This window comes from Wolffia australiana, chromosome 7, assembly GCF_029677425.1.
Source record: "Wolffia australiana isolate 7733 chromosome 7, ASM2967742v1".
Taxonomy (NCBI): Eukaryota; Viridiplantae; Streptophyta; class Magnoliopsida; order Alismatales; family Araceae; genus Wolffia; species Wolffia australiana.
In genome coordinates, this window is record NC_135841.1 from 6216835 (window position 1) to 6233421 (window position 16587).

At 40.2% G+C, this 16587-nt stretch overlaps 2 protein-coding genes and 1 pseudogene across 5 annotated transcripts; 1 reads left to right on the forward strand and 2 right to left on the reverse strand.

Moving 5' to 3' along the window:
• The first annotated feature begins 1432 nt into the window (after positions 1-1432).
• Positions 1433-6104, forward strand: LOC144705181 (TLD-domain containing nucleolar protein). The gene is made up of 9 exons (XM_078577738.1): positions 1433-1553; positions 1621-1755; positions 2580-3076; positions 3170-3242; positions 3815-3895; positions 3985-4048; positions 4125-4212; positions 4921-5005; positions 5846-6104. Exons 2-9 carry the CDS (start codon positions 1651-1653, stop codon positions 5930-5932), a joined length of 1080 nt encoding a protein of 359 aa, XP_078433864.1. The 5' UTR covers positions 1433-1553; positions 1621-1650; the 3' UTR covers positions 5933-6104.
• On the reverse strand, positions 4858-9855 carry LOC144705180 (U11/U12 small nuclear ribonucleoprotein). Of its 4 annotated transcripts, none has more exons than XM_078577735.1 (6): positions 8520-9855; positions 8308-8422; positions 8096-8203; positions 6982-7554; positions 6355-6883; positions 4858-5125 (listed from the first exon to the last, which is right to left on the reverse strand). In XM_078577735.1, exons 1-4 carry the CDS (start codon positions 9716-9718, stop codon positions 7039-7041), a joined length of 1938 nt encoding a protein of 645 aa, XP_078433861.1. In that variant the 5' UTR covers positions 9719-9855; the 3' UTR covers positions 4858-5125; positions 6355-6883; positions 6982-7038. The 4 variants fall into 4 exon arrangements, with proteins under 4 accessions (XP_078433861.1, XP_078433863.1, XP_078433862.1 ...); XM_078577737.1 differs by lacking the exon at positions 4858-5125 and having other exon boundaries at positions 6278-6415; positions 6851-6883; XM_078577736.1 differs by lacking the exon at positions 4858-5125 and having other exon boundaries at positions 6278-6440; positions 6851-6883.
• Positions 9856-11691: 1836 nt separating this feature from the next.
• On the reverse strand, positions 11692-13014 carry LOC144705982 (putative lipid-transfer protein DIR1 pseudogene; annotated as a pseudogene).
• Positions 13015-16587: the final 3573 nt, after the last annotated feature.

The following is a 16587-nucleotide window of genomic DNA, read 5'->3' on the forward strand; positions in this document are numbered from 1 at the left end:
GTGTACATGCACTCATTGCAATTGCATGAATGCTGAACTTGTTAACCATTTAATCTGTGAATTCTATTCCATAAGAGTTGTGGAAAGAGAATGAAGCCCAACTTTATGAATGGGAAGTCTAGTCCATAAGATGAGGCTTGACTCAAATAAGATGGAGTTACGGCAATGAGATATGGATTTTATGGATATCCAAATTGGAAATTTTGGATACAACTTTTACTATTCTAAGGAACAAAAGTGTTTTGTTGACTAAGGATTATCTTGTTGGAAGACACATATCTTCTATGAGAAGATATTAGAAGCAAAAGTAGCCTCAGTAGGAATTACAAATCCCTAAATATCATAACCTCATTGGATGAGGAGTTAGTCCTAAACTTTTTCAGAAGTATACTGAAGTTCGTATGTTTGGTAGAAGTGACTAGATAACTAGATCATAATGTTGGACATCGTGATTTCAAGTTAATGTCAAAATACTCTATCTATGAGATGGTGATCTCTAACATATGAAGAGGCTATTCTAACTTTTGAAATGAGCGAGAACATATGAATTCTGGAATTTGGTCCTCACATCTCAACCAAGTTTTGAACTTGGTCGACACTCTGAAGGGTATGGTACCCAGTATGAGTAAGTGAATCTTTTGACAAAGATTATGTGCTGATGGACAAAATTGAAATTGTTCAAAGGAAAAGTTCATGGATTAAGGGTTCGCAATAGCTGCCATGATACAGTCCGATAGAATCGTTCTCACCAAGTAGCACAATATCATTATGGAATGAAAAAAATGGATGAAGGTGCATTTGATACAACCTAAAATAATACATCCAAGTGTGTAAGATGTCAGAATCCAATTATGGATTGAAGCAGGCAATCAGAAGTTAGAATATGAGTTTTGATAGGATGATCAAATCTCATATCTTCATTGAGAATGAAGAACGAGCCATGCAAGTATACATGAAGATTGAGAATGAAGAATGATGTAGGAATGTTATACTCGATAAAAGAATGACTGTCAAATATCTTCTCAATGAAGGGATTTTGGAGAAGTAACCTACATATTGAGAGTACTGATCTATAGAGATAAGTCAATACCTCTCACGCATATTTATCTATCTCTCTTCATCTCTATCATTATTTAATATTATATTACTCTTTCTCTATCCCTCTCTCTCTCTCTCTTCATCTATACCTCTATTTAATATTTAATATTATCTTTTTCTTTCTCTACCTCTATCTCTATTTAATATTTAATATTATATTTTTCTTTCTCTACCTCAATCTATATTTAATATTTAATATTTAATATTATATTTTTCTTTCTATACCTCTATCTCTCTCTCTTCATCTCTATCTCTATTTAATATTTAATATTATATTTTTCTTTCTCTACCTATCTCTCTCTCTCTCTTCCTTCCCAGTTCCCAGTATAAAAACGAGAAAGGAAGATGAGAATGTTCAATTGATCGGTTTGATCAAGAGGAGGGGAAGAGATCATCAGAGCTGCTTAATTTGGTGATCTCTACATCCATGCTCGTACCGTAAAATTTGAATCGGCGTAAGAAAACCATCTCCGATTTCTGAATCTTGAATTGAAAATCGTTGTTTTGAACCCGATTTCATAGTTTTTGTTTCCTAGGGATTTGGCGGACCGAATGGGGCAGAAGAAGCCTTCTCTGAGAAGCAAGGCGGCGCATCTTGTCTCAGACATCACCACCGTCCTCCTTAATCCTGTCTCCGATGCTCCCTCTTCTCCACGCGTGAGCTTTCTGTACTGTCTTTTGTGATCGCAATTATTCCTTATGAGTAATCAATGGCGATCTATGATCATCGCGAAATTTTCATCTCGAGAGAGATTTTGCTGATCTCTTAATTCTTTATAAAAAAAATTAATTATTTTTCTGGATTCCTTGTTAGCATTCATTCAACTGTCCCAGATTTTCTTTCACGAGGATCAGTTTTAGTGCATCTCGTTGTCCATTTTCCCCAAACTTCTCCCAAGGGATTCCTCATCATGGCTAAGTTTTCTTCCTCAGAGTTGATTTTGCTGATCTCTTGACTTTAAAAAAATCATTTTTCTGGGTTTCTTGTTGTATACAACTGTCTCAGAAATTTTCTCATGAGCATTAGTATTAATACATATTGTAGTTCAATTTTTTTCAAACTTCTGCCAATGGGAGTCATGCTGATGGATTCCCCACCGGGTCGCCATCCTGAATTGCTCCTACCCTACTCTTAATTATCTCCCTTGAATGGGATGTGGCCAGGGAGCTGAGACAGCAAAGAAAAACCTCGAAGAACAGACTCCAGAAACTGAGTCCAAGGCCTTAGTTGAGCCTGATCTCTTGACTTTCTTTAAACCATTTTTCTGGGTTTCTTGTTGTCTTCAACTGTCCCAGAAATTTTCACGTGAGATATATTATTATTACATCTTGTAGCCTAATTTTTTTACAAATTTCTGCCAATGGGAGTCCTGCTGGTGGATTTCCCTGGGGTCACCACCCTAAATTGCTCCTACTCCTAGCACTCTTAATTGTGGAGTTTCCCTACTCTTGACTATCTCCCTTGGATATGATGTGGCCAGGGAGCTGAGGCAGCGAAGACAAACCTCGAAGAACAGGTTCCAGAAACTGAGTCCAAGTCCTTAGTTGAGCCCGATACATCGTCCTTCACCGCCTTCTTGTCCTCGCTTCTCTCATCCGCTGAGTCCAGCGATCATTTCAGCATCAGATCTGAGGATCATCCAGTAAGAACTCTGGAAGCAGCAGCATCATCTTCTGCAATTGGGGAAAATCCGGGAAGAAAGAGTCTGTTGTCCAGAGGAAAGCAGTCTCTGGGCAAAGCTTTCCAAAAGGCATCAAGAATTGTCAGTTTTAGAGATAAAAAATCGTTCTCGAAATCAAACTCTGATCTGACCAAGCTCTCCGTCCCTTCTTCCAATGAGCCCACAGAGAGTGTTCATCAAGCTAATCTTCCGGTGATCTCAGACACCTCATTACTGATTTCCGGAAGCCTAAGAGAAGATTTATACGGCATTTTTCCAGCATTGGTACAGGGAAAATGCTGGGTCCTCCTTTACAGGTACCGAAATAATTTATTTCTTTTTGTGGCAATAAAATTAATAATTTATATCCTCAAACTTGCATATAAATTGATTTTTAAAATTTTGTCTAGCACCTGGAAACACGGGATATCACTCTCCACACTGTATAGAAGAAGTGCTCTCTGCCCAGGATTCTGTTTGTTGGTAAGCGTTATATATGTTCTTAAACACCATTTATAGTCTGAGCGATGAAGGAAAGAAACGATTTTCTGGGATTCTGAAACCTTTTCTCTGGCACATGCCCGTAATGCCTCGTGTGTTTTAATCTTGGAATTAAAAAAAACATTGGAGAACTTTGGCAAATAATCATTGAGGTCGGTGGATAAACACCATCCGGAGATTTACCATCAAATTCTAACGCTGGTTTAAGATTAGCGGGTCAACTCTATCAAAATTTCTTCATAAAAAATTAGAGCAAACCACAGTTTTATGTACAATTACCAGTATGAGTCAGAGTGTCCGAAGATGATGATGAATTCATCGTTGTCATCCAGAGAGCCGTGATCTTCATCGTCTCCAGCTTGGGTGACAGATGCTCATTTTGTCATCGTCATCATCATCTTGCCTCAGACAAATGGCATGACAAGGTCAAGTTCTTCGTCTATCATCACCTGAGCAAGGTTGACGGGATGATGCCGATGACGATGATGGGAAGGATGAGGACTCATCAATGTCATTGGTAGCGGCAAACACTAATCAGGATTGGCCAATTGCAGGTGGTTGGAGACCGAAAGGGTGCAGTGTTCGGCGGTTTACTAGAGGCTCCTCTGCATCCATCTAGTAAGAGAAAGTATCAGGTACCTAATTTTAGAAATTCTCTCTCCACATTTCAACAGGGTGCCATCAATCATTAATGAAAGTTGAAGGGCTTATTTTGCCATTTCAGGGTACAAATAATACATTCATCTTCACCACTCAGTCCTCCCCTCCCTCTATTTTTCGCCCAACAGGTTTTGAGACCGTCCTCGGCGGATGATTTAAAGATTTTTTGAAGCGTCGTTAATCCAAGATCTTGGCATATTGCAGGGGCTAATCGCTACTTCTCTCTTTGCTCCCCGGAGTTTTTGGCCATTGGAGGGGGTGGGCACTTCGCTCTTTACCTTGATGAAGATCTGTGAGGACTCTCTCTCTTTATATATTTTTCTCTCTCCTCCATGTTCCTTATGCTCCCTGTCTCTCTCTCCCTCAACATTACCCCTTCTCTCCTACATTATCCTCTTTTCCCTCTCCATCTTCCTCACTCTCCATATCTCTTTCCCTCTCTTCATTGACATCACTCTCCTCCCTCTCCATGCACCTTACTCTCCCTATCTCTCTCTCCACATTACCATCACTCCTTCCTCTCTCTCTCCATCTCTCTCTCTCTCTGTCTCTTCATTTCCATCACTCTCCTTATCTCTCTCTAAATTACCATCACTCTCTCTCCATCTTCCTCTTTCCCTATGTCTCTACCTTATCCTCTCTCTCAACCCCTTCATCTCCCTACCATATTCCCTCAATTTTAGGCACTCTCTCAATGCCTCTTCCTCCTGTCTGAGTCAATGTGTCCCTCTTTCTCTCGCCCTCTCTTCTGCTCTCTATACATGTCTTTGCTCTCTCTTCCTATATCTTTCATACCCTCTTTTTCCCTCTCTATAACTGCACACACACACACACACACACATATATATATATGAGTCAAGGTGTCATTAAACCATGCTTGCCCTCAAGATATACTTTCTTTCAGTAGTGTTGAATTCCGCATAATTAGCTACTGCTGTTCTGTTCAAAAACATAGTCTACTTTTCTTTCTGATTCTGAAAATGAATCGTTCGTAACACAGGTTGAATGGGTCCAGCGCCACATCAGAGACATTCGGCAATTCCTGCCTTGCAACTTCAGAAGATTTTGAGGTCAAAGAAGTTGAGGTTTGTCACCATTGCCATTACCAACACCACGTCCATCATCATTATAATAACCAACACCATGAGAACTACGGCGACTATCATCACCGTCATCATTGCTATTATCACCATACCATCGCCAACCTGTCAACCATCATCATCATCAAGACCATTACCATACAATTGTAGTTCCGGATCGTCCCGGACGTGGACGATGGACGGGATGGGACGAATTTCGTCCCGTCCGACGTCCAGAGTAAGTTCAGGGACGAAGGACGGGACGCGTCCAACGATAAAAAACCGTCCCGTCCAATCATATCGGGACGGTTTTTCGTTCCGTCCAGTCCTCCCGGGACGACATTTAGTCCTAAAATTCTTCCCGGACAAAAAACCCCATTTTATATTTTTAATATATTAATATAGATTTTTCTAAGTTTTTTAAGGGAAATATAGAGGACAGAGAATACAAATGGACATATGTACAAATAATTCGGAGCAGCGTCAGCTTGCACGTGTGAAAAAATACAGGGACCTTGAGGCAAATTGTCATAGCAATGCCACATGGCGAGATCTCAACCGTCGGATGTGAATCCGGCAGTTTTTTGTCCACATTCATCCGTCCATCGTCCGAGACCTCCCCGGACGGACGGTTTTTTTGTCCCATGGTATGAAAACCGTTCTGTCTGGTGGTCCCCGGGACGAATTTTCGTTCTAAAATTCGTCCGTATCCTCGGACGGGATGATTTTTTTGTCCGGGGACAAAAAAATTGTCACTTCCGCATCCCTGAACTATACATACAATCCATCTTCATCACCGCCACTTCAACCATGATCATCTCCATTCATGTCTATCCCAAAATGCAGCTGTGGGGATTTGTGTGCGCTTCCAAGTATGAAGAGACGTTGTCTATTTGCGGGCCTAAAGATGCCGAAGGAATATGCCACTGGTGAGTACGAAAAAAAGGTCCTTACTAACTGATACATATCCATTTCACTTGTAAATAACCTCTGAAGCTCCACTTATTGTACATATCCTAGATTTTGGGGGGCTTTTGACTCTCATGATCACACATCTTTGTAAGAAAAAAACAACTGCAAGTCCAAAGTTTATTTTTTGGATTTTTGTGGATGGGTCTGATGGGCAAAGGAGCAGGATGTCAATCTATAGTCCTGCCAAGAAGAGTGAACTTTTTTCTAACACGCTTTTCCTTTTTCCTCATATGTGACAATGTAGGAGAGAGAGATACCAATATGAAGATATGTGTATATCTCATATTGTCAACTACGAACTTTGCATCATAGCAATGTCCTCTTTCCCAAGGCAAACAATTCAGCTCATAAAGTTCCATCTTACACCATCAAGGAGCACATACAATGATGATATATAGCTTATGCTCATTCCTTCAGTGTTCTAGACGAAAGCTGTCACATCACCTACAAAAATGCCAAGAAGAAAGTACTAAAAGAAGTTGGTTGAAGGAAGATCAAGCGTGAGACCTCAAAAATAAATGAAAAATTCGGTGCCTGCTCGCACATTGTTAGCATTGTTGCATACTAACCAAAAGAAGACCAAAAAGTTTAGGAACTAGGTTATAGCTTTGGCGTCCTAGATTGATCAATGTAGCTGCCGAGAGAAAGTTTGATGAAAATTTTTATGATAAGAACTTGACATGAGAAAATTTGCTGAGATCGTGATGAGATTGAACTCTACATGACGCAGCTATCTTACGAAAGGCGGCAACATGAGTGAGATAACCTAAAACATAAGGGGCCCGGATCTTTCATCACTTTGATGTATATTTCTAAAATAAAGAAATAAAATGGCTTAAAATTCAATAATTGTGTGGATACAGAGAAGGATACACATACAGGAAAAAATCCTAAAGCCCGAGGGACTTCATACTGCAAAAATTTTACACATAAAAGAACGAAATGTCAAGATAGATCAATAAGACATTAATATATTCGATGGAAGAAGATTATAAATAGGGCATGCCCACCTGCATCATGATGGTGAACTTGCTAATTATAGGCAGACCAGGCGCCTTGTTTATAACTCATCCTGATGCATCAGAAGGGTCATATCTGTCTTCAAATGTGGTTTCAGACACTGACTCGGACTTGTGAATTTTATAATCCCTTTTCCTGTTGTTTCTTCTTCTTTCTGACATGCTATGCATTTCCCCAGTGCTTAAATAACTATCAGAATAGTCCTTATAAGAACGAGAATTAGAAGAATATCCTCGATCTTCGTCTTGCTTCCTCTGATGTGAATAAGAGCGCCGGTCATGTGACCTCCCTTGATCTCTGTACCTTGCTGAGCTCTCATGCTGATGGTATATACGTTCATCCATATCCATTTTCATCTCTCTGACATGATCGTTGGATGTGGCAGAAACAGCGTCGAAATCCAAGACATGGGTTTTGCTTGTAGGATATTCAGTGGATGAGTTGCCTTGATGAATGGTTATAGAGCTGGAGATTGCTGAAGCAGCCGATTCGCTGACGTTGCATCCAATGCCGCCGCCTTCCGATATTTCTTGCATGTGTTCTTCAATTATGTCACGGATAACCTTTCAATTATGGCATTGAAGCAAAGTTAAGGCTAACATATTAACCAAATAAACTTATTTAAGAATATTCCCTGAAATTGGGGAAATGAAGATAAACAATAACTCAATGGACACCAAGGGCATGGGCTTATGTTTTGCGGTTCAGAGGGCTCAGGTTGGGTTAAGGCTTATCTTTCATGGCTTAGGGTTTATAGTTCAGAGAATTGGGTTTAGGGCTTAGGCTTCAGGGTTTAACACATAAGGTTTTAGCGAGTAAGGGTTTTGGGTTTAGAAATGTTCCTTACCTTTTTTTATAAGGATAGGAAACCTAAAGAAAAATTACACAAAACATTTCCTTCTAATACTACCTTTACAAATGCATGTAAGAGGAAACTTAACACGTTGGATAATCAGCCGGATCAAGTGAACAAAGAAACTCATCTGGGTTCTCTTAAGGATGAATGAAGCAACAAGAACATGGCATCAAAAGATCATTTCTAAGAGAAAATAAATTATTTTCAAGCAGAATAATAAATTCGTCGTCGAAGAATAACTTGTGTACCTGCACAGTCGTTCGTTTAACTTTCTTGCCACGGTAGGACATTCTTCTACGCTTGTAGTCTCGCTCCTCAGCCAAAAGCTCTTCCCTCGTTTTCGTTCTAGTCTTGTCCTTCATTTAAAATTAAAATTATCAATAAAATGGATAATAAAAGGGCCCAACGTTCTCAAAACAGACGAATCATCGATGAAAATGCTGCGTCTATGTTAAGACACCTGATCAAGCGATTTCTTCCAAAAAAGACCATCAAACTCTAAGATCGGTTTATAATTAGGGCGCTTTGCTCGTTCTTCTTGGGCTCTCGTTGAAACAATTGAAAGCTCGTGCAATCTAAAAATTATAACCAGAAAGTCATAGAAAATTTAGTGTGAAAATAATGTAAAATATGAAACAATATTAGCATTAAATAATGAACAAAAAAACATACAACTGATCCTTTGAAAGTGTCCGAGGGAAACGCTGCTGGTTCAGTCTGTCCTCTATCATAGCTCTTTCATGTAATGCAGCCACAGCAGCAGCAACCTGTGACACGAATATTTTTCCTGATAATAGCTTTGTCAGATCATCAGCTCGTTCACCAAGAACAGCATCAAACTTGCATTCATGGGCATTTTCTTCTGAATATCTTTCTTCCTCCAGAGGAAGCAACAAGAAACTCAAACCAAAACGTTTCAGACATTCTATGATCATGCTGATGGCCATGTTCTTGCCATTAATTTCTCCGTAGAGAATGCTAAGCTGAGATGCCAGCCAGGTTAATACTTCGGAAAGGCAGGGACATTTGAAATTCAGAGATCTTGGATCGATAATTTCATGACCCATGGACAGATTTTTGAAGAACACAAGAGCTTCCCTCCAGATTGCTCGCAGACAAAGATTCAAAATCAGACATATGTGATCGCTCATGGCAGGATCAATCACGATGCCAAAGCGAGGAGAGACAGATAAGACCCACTTTCTAAATCCAAAGTCCCCAGCCTCAGCTAAGCAAGAGATCACTCGCACAGCCAAGTAAGAATACCTCTTCGGGAACTCCTTCCAAGCTTCAATTTCCTGCTTGAAACCCCAAAACTCCGACGGTAAAATCCTTCTGCTTCCCGTTTGCGAGACGCTGCCTTCGATTCCACGATCAACGGAGATGAAATTCGCACATTCAAGAGCCAGGACCTTGGGAAGCGAGAAGGTGCGGGCAGAAACCTCGGGTTTTGGAAAGGTGTAAACTCCGGGGCAGTCTTTGAAGAAGAAATTCGACCCAACAATGTCTCCAAAATCTTCAAGAGAGAAGCAGAGATCGGGCCCAGATTCGGGGAGAGGGCGGACGAACCCAATTTCTTCCTCGGGTTGAACCGTATTGGGGTATCGCGTCGAACCCAGAAACCCTAATTCGCGAATTGGGCCGCCGGGGGCGGAATTGCAGCGGAGAGAGTGGCTGAAGAGGGATTCCGGAGGCATACGGTGTCTGGAATCGAAGGGGCAACAGCAGAAACCGTCTTCGGAGAAGAGATCACGCCCAGAAGGCGAGAGAAAAGCGCGGATTGAATCGATTGTGGTCTCGGCTTGAGCGGCTAAGTCATGAAGGGCGACAAGGTCGATGGTAGAAGAGGAAGCGTCGCTGATGGCGGCCATTGGAGCAGGTTCTTCGCCGATTTCTGGTTAAGCTTGGCGAGCTCGGCGACGGCCTTCCGCACAGTCGCCGGCGACGATCGAAATCGCCATGAACGGCCCTCAAACTCCTCTCTTTTTTCTCTTCTTAGTAGCACAGCAAACTTCACAACTTCATGTAGTGTTTTTCCAGATGACGATAAAGATGACGATAACGATGACGACATGTGATGATTGAAATGATGATGATGATGATGGTGGTGGTGGTGGTGGTGGTGACGATAACTACATGTGATGATTGAAATGATGATGATGATGATGGTGGTGGTGGTGGTGACGATAACTACATGTGATGATTAAAGTGATGATGATGATTGTGATGATGATGATGATGGTGATGATGATGACGATAACGACATGTGATGATTAAGATGATGATGATGATGACGATGATGACAGTGATGATGATGATACCAAAATGTGATGACTAAAATGATGGTGATGATGATGATGATGATGATGATGATGATGATGATGATGACAGTGATGATCAGGATACCGACATGTGATGACTAAAATGATGATGGTGATGATGATGATGATGATGATGACGGTGATGATCAGGATACCGACATGTGATGACTAAAATGATGATGGTGATGATGACGGTGATGATCATGATACCGACATGTGATGACTAAAATGATGATGGTGATGATGACGGTGATGATCACGATACCGACATGTGATGACTAAAATGATGATGGTGATGATGTTGATGATGGTGATGATGATGACGCTAATGGCATGTGATGATTAAAATGATGATGATGATGATGGTGATGATGACGATAACGACATGTGATGATTAAAATGATGATGATGATGACGATGATGACAGTGATGATGACAATAACGACATGTGATGATTAAAATGATGATGACGATGATGATGATGACGATGATGACGCCGATGATAACGGTGATGATGACGATAACGACATGTGATGATTAAAATGATGATGATGATGGTGATGACGACGATGATGATGACGATGATGACGGTGATGATGACGATAATGACATGTGATGATTAAAATGATGATGATGGTGATGATGATGATGATGACGATGATGATGACGATGATGATGGTGATGATGATGATGATGACAGTGATGATGACGATGATGACGGTGATGATGATGCCATAACAACATGTTATGATTAAAATGATGATGATGATGATGGTGATGTTGATGATGACGATGATGATGGTGAAGATGATGATGATGATGATGATGACGATGGTGATGGTGATGATGACGATGACGATGATGATGATAATGATGATGAAGATGATGATGATGATGATGATGATGGTGATGGTGATGGTGATGATGATGATGATGATAGTGAAGATGATGATGATAGTGAAGATGATGATGATAATGATGATAATGATGATGAAGATGATGGTGATGATGATGATGATGGTGATGATGGTGATGGTGATGGTGATGATGATGATGGTGATGGTGATGGTGATGATGACGACGATGATGATGATAGTGAAGATGATGATGATAATGATGATGGCGATGATGATGGTGATGATGATGATGATGATGATGATGATGATGAGAAGCTTGCGTCACAGCCTAAGGTTGATAATTGTTAATCTTTGACTTGATTTGCCTTTCTTCCCCTGCATCATTGATAGTCTCCTTCTTAGATTAGGCAACAATTAATGGTACCAGATAAGATTTGCATTGCAACACAAATACAAATCAGATGATCAGTATCAGACACCTCTTTTTTCTCCTCAGAAAACTTCAAAACTTGATGTAGTGTTCTTCCAGATGATGATTAGGTTGATGATGATGATGATGATGAGAAGCTTGCGTCACAACCTAAAACTGATAGTTGTTAATCTTTGACTTGTTTTTCCTTTCTTCCGCGGCATCATTGATGTTCTCCTTCTTTGTTTAGGCAACAATTAATAGTACCAGATGAGATTTTCACTGCAACACAAATACAAATCAAGTGATCAGTATCAAGCAACTAAAATGATCAGTCCTCTGCATGCTCAATTCGTTTTCTTCTTCATGTGAGATTCTTAAGTATCTTCTTATCATTCTAGTTGCACATAGAGGTCACTCAAGGAGAAGGGAGGAGGGGTGTCTAAGGAGAAACTCAAATGGTTGTCTCGCTTAGGGATTTGTGTCCATTAATTGTTAATGATGTTTTTAATAAAAAAACATTACACTTTATGTGCATCAGCATTTGTTCAATAACGTTTTTTTGTGATCGCCCTTCTAGGCCTAATTACCAGTATAGTTAATGAATCCATTGGGGTACTAACTCTCTGTTGTCTAACCCAATTCATTAACTATTTCGTACACATTAATTAATCTTAGATGACATTTACCTAATCAGTAGGTCGAGTCACCGACACATGAGATACCAAACTCGATTGTGTGTTTCCAAAAGTTATGATAATCACGAGTAATCATGTGGCCATTTTTGTATAGTAATGACAGATGATCGATACTCCTTAAAGAAAGAGTTCAGTTAATTGATCCATCCCACCCTCTCTCTCTCTCTCTCTCTCTCTCTCTCTCTCTCTCTCTCTCTCTCTCTCTCTCTCTCTCTCTTCCCATAACCTCATGACAGCCACCATCTCGAAATGTCAAGGAAGAATAACACATTTCAGAAGCCAAAGTTTATTCGTTCACATAGATCACCATGCATGTTAATATTATCCTTCTTCTTAGCCACCTTATTTTACAATTGCTACTCTTATTAGTAATGTGTTCATCCTTCTGCAGAAAAAAATCAGACCCCATCTCTCCCTCTCATGACAACCACCCAAGAGAAACAAGGACGGACCCAGTCTAAAGAAGTAAACGAAAAACAAAACCCATCTCAGAAATTCAAGTTTATTCATTCTGATAGATCACCATGCAAGGGACACGCCGAGCATACTTATTATTCTCCCTCCCCATCAAGCACACCTGACATCGCCAAGGCCACACAACCGCGGCAGCCTCTTTGCGCGATTGGGGCTTACTCCAATCTGGGGGAGCCATGGCGAGTTACTGAACTGGCAGAAACAAGGAAGGTCAGCCTGGTAAAGGGCTGCGCAGCAAGCCTCAGTGGGCGCCGGCGGCTCGGCCGGCCCCGCCGCCGCGGCCGGCACGCACTCGGACACTTGGTCGAGCGTCAAGCCGCAAGTTCTGCGGCCATCCTGCGCAATGAGCCCCTGCGCGGCCACCAACACCGCTAGAATAGTCGCCAGCACTCTCGCGGTGAAGCCCATTATGTCTTCGTTTGGAGATAGTTTGATGACGCGGTTGATCTTTATATAGAGGATAAGGGAGAACGATACTGGGGGAGACGGGTGGATTGGCCCGTGAACCAGCGTTGAGTGATGGTTGGGAGTTGAGATAACTCCGTTTTGGCTCGCTTTTAGGTTGTCACCAATGAAAACTTCTCTCTTGCGTTACTTTGAATAATGCCGATCTCTCTCTCTCTCTCTCTCTCTCTCTCTCTCTCTCCTTTCTCTCTCTCTCTCTCTCCATTTTCTCGCTCTCTCTCTCTCTCTCCTTTTTCTCTCTTTCTCTTTCTCTCTCTCTCCCTCTTTACATCTCTCTCTCCACCTCTCTCTCCTTCTTTATATCTCTCTCTTTCTCCTCATCTCTCTCTCTCTCCCTCTCTCTCTCCTTCTCTCTCTCCCTCTTTACATCTCTCTCTCTACCTCTCTCTCTCCTTCTTTATATCTCTCTCTTTCTCCTCATCTCTCTCTCTCCCTCTCTCTCCCTCTCTTTATCTCTCTCTCTCCTCTCGCTCTCTCTCTCTACCTCTCTTTCTCTCCCTCTCTTTATCTCTCTCTATTTCTCTTCATCTCTCTCTCTCTCTCCCTCTCTCTTTCTCTCTCTCTCTCTCTCTCTCTCTCTCTCTCTCTCTCTCTCTCTCTTTATCTCTCTCCCTCTTTTTATCTCTCTCTTCATCTCTCTTTCTCACTCTCTCTCTCTTTTATCTCTCTCCCTCTTTTTATCTCTCTCTTCATCTCTCTTTCTCACTCTCTCTCTTCATCTCTCTTTCTCACTCTCACTCTCTCTCTTTATCTCTCTCCCTCTTTTTATCTCTCTCTTCATCTCTCTTTATCTCTCTCCCTCTTTTTATCTCTCTCTTCATCTCTCTTTCTCACTCACTCTCTCTCTCTCTCTTTATCTCTCTCCCTCTTTTCATCTCTCTCTTCATCTCTCTTTCTCTCTCTCTCTGCTCTCTCTATTTCTCTCCATCTCTCTCTTTCTCTCTCTTTCTCACTCTCTCTCTTTATCTCTCTCCCTCTTTTTATCTCTCTCTTCATCTCTCTTTCTCACTCTCTCTCTTTATCTCTCTCCCTCTTTTTATCTCTCTCTTCATCTCTCTTTCTCTCTCTCTGCTCTCTCTCTTTCTCACTCTCTCTCTCTCTCCCTCTCTTTATCTCTTTCTTCATCTCTCTCTCTCTCTGCTCTCTCTATTTCTCTCTCTCTCTGCTCTCTTTCTCTGTGCTTTCGCTATTTCCCTCTCTCTCTGCTCTCTCTCTTTCTCTCTCTCTCTCTGATCTCTCTCTCGCTCTCTTTCTCTCTATCTGATCTCTCTCTCCCGCTCTCTCTTTCTCTCTCTCTCTGTGCTATCTCTCTCTGCTATCTCTCTCTGCTCTCTCTCTCTCTCTATTTTATTACTGTATCTATAACTGTTGCAAAATCCCCTGTCACTGAATTGTGACGGCAAGATGGTTTCATTAAATATAGACAAAATACCTGTAAAATCTATTTTAAAAACAATTAGCGGAGATAAAGGGGGCTTCTGTCCCAAATTAAATTCAAGCAGAGTACATAGTGAAGTTAGAATATAAAGAGTGATGAACTTTAAATGAACAGGGGCATGTGGTGGATAAGTTCGAGAAGTGGATGGGAGTTCCTTCCTTTAAAGGTTCAGGGTGGTTAGCTTTCCTACTAGTGGAGAGAGGCATTAACATACCTAAAAAGTAGGTAACAATAACAATTAAGAGATAAAAGATGACTTACCTTTTCTGTGATGGTCTGCTTTTCCAAGACGCAGGACTGGTACATGGGGTATTAATTTTGGAACAAATTAACAATGTAAAAAAAATAGTATATGAATTATGACATAAAATATTATTATATTTGAATATTATTGTATTTAAAAACAGTACTATATTTGATGAACTTCCCAAATTTTATTTTATTTTCCAAATTTCAAATCACTTTCAAATATATGCATTTTATGTGAGCTTTCAAAGATCTGCAGCATCTTAAATTTTTTAAAAGATTATTATTGTCATTTTATCTATTTTCTTATTTCAAAAGAGTGTTCAGAATTTATAAGAATGGATGAGATTAAATTTCACTTTTTCTTTGAGAATAGCTCACTAGTTCCTTCCTGTTACTGTTTTATGAAGTTTTAGGGTCAGAAAACCACTAAGCCTCTTGAAAATTCACCGAAACATGGAAAATATTCAACATGCTGGTAATAGTAATAGTAAATTAGTAATTGCCTAATAGGGAAACACTCTTAGTATGAAATTAAATACCGTCAACTTTGGTCTTGATATGAGCGAAGTTCATCAAGAAAGGGAGACAATCAATGTAGCTCAAATTCAAATGAAATATGGAAGTTGATTTTGTCCTCTGAAGTAGAAATCAGCCAAAAGTCTGCTCCTCGTTGTTTCATTTATTTTGAAGCACTGTTACTTCATCCAGAAAATGATCCAGGTAAAGCTCAAAGAATTGAGAAGAGGAAAAATAGAATAGGGAGACAAAGAAAGTGAGATGAGATGCTTTGATGTGAATACAAAGAGGGCTAGAAAGTGAGAATAAAAAAATAGAAATAGAAGAGAGGGCAAAGAGAAAGGGAGGAAAAAGAGGGATTAGGATAGAAATATAAGAGAAGAATGAATAGATCAAGAAGAAGACTTTAAAAAAAGAAAGCATGATGAAGAAGGAAGAAGAGAAAACAAAAACATGGGAAGGGAGGGGATAAGAAAAGATAGTCAAGAGAGAGAAGAGAATAAGAGAAAATTGAGAAGAAAAATAGAAGAGGGTGAGGAAGAAAGCAAGAAGAGACGGTCAAAGAGTGCATGATAGGAAGTGAGAAAAGAAAAAGAGAAGTTATGAGTGAATCGGAAAGAGAAGAAAGAATAGAGAAAGAATATATCTATAAGAGAAATAAGGAGGATAATGAAGGAAAAAATAGGGAAAATATATTTTATTAAATATATTACAATATATGAATCTTCAAATAGTACCTTCATCACCAATTCCAATAAGACTCCTCCCCATACTCTCTTACATCATGAAACTCTGCTTACTCAGTACACATCCAGCTCTTTATGCTTATAAGCAAATGGATGGTCTTATTGTTAAGCCATGCATGCTTGAAGGTCAGAATCCAGTGACCAACTGAGAATAAAAATTCTGTCAGAGTGCTAGTCTTGATCTTTGCAAACCTTGGAAAGAGAAATGTACCTGCATTTCATTCACATTAATTATTCATTTTTACAAAGCACTAGGGCTTGGAAAGAGAAATGCCACTTCCTTTCATTCACATTAACTATTCATCTTCACAACACAATTGTGTTTGGAAAGTAATATGTACCTGCATTTTTTCCCCGCACCAACAGTTCATCTTCACAGCACGGTTCACTCAGTTATATATATCCTGGTCCTCACCTATGCATGTCCTCGTCCACAATGTAGATCCAAGAGTATTTAATTGCCTTTATTTCATGATGAAGTCTGGTTATATCTATATGTTACCTTTGTTTGGTGGTCTCCATTCTCAAACTCAAGTTGTGCAGTATTACCAGTAAGCGGATCACTAA

What these genes read in the sequence shown, in the direction of transcription:
- LOC144705181 (XM_078577738.1), top strand. Translation starts at nt 1,651, where the DNA reads ATGGGGCAGAAGAAGCCTTCTCTGAGAAGCAAGGCGGCGCATCTTGTC. An exon ending in ATGCTCCCTCTTCTCCACGC is followed by an intron (nt 1,756 to 2,579) that starts GTGAGCTTTCTG and finishes TGATGTGGCCAG; the next exon opens with GGAGCTGAGGCAGCGAAGAC. An exon ending in TGCTGGGTCCTCCTTTACAG is followed by an intron (nt 3,077 to 3,169) that starts GTACCGAAATAA and finishes AATTTTGTCTAG; the next exon opens with CACCTGGAAACACGGGATAT.
- LOC144705180 (XM_078577735.1), bottom strand. Translation starts at nt 9,718, where the DNA reads ATGGCCGCCATCAGCGACGCTTCCTCTTCTACCATCGACCTTGTCGCC. An exon ending in GGAAGAAATCGCTTGATCAG is followed by an intron (nt 8,204 to 8,307) that starts GTGTCTTAACAT and finishes TTTTAAATGAAG; the next exon opens with GACAAGACTAGAACGAAAAC. An exon ending in TTAAACGAACGACTGTGCAG is followed by an intron (nt 7,555 to 8,095) that starts GTACACAAGTTA and finishes CATAATTGAAAG; the next exon opens with GTTATCCGTGACATAATTGA.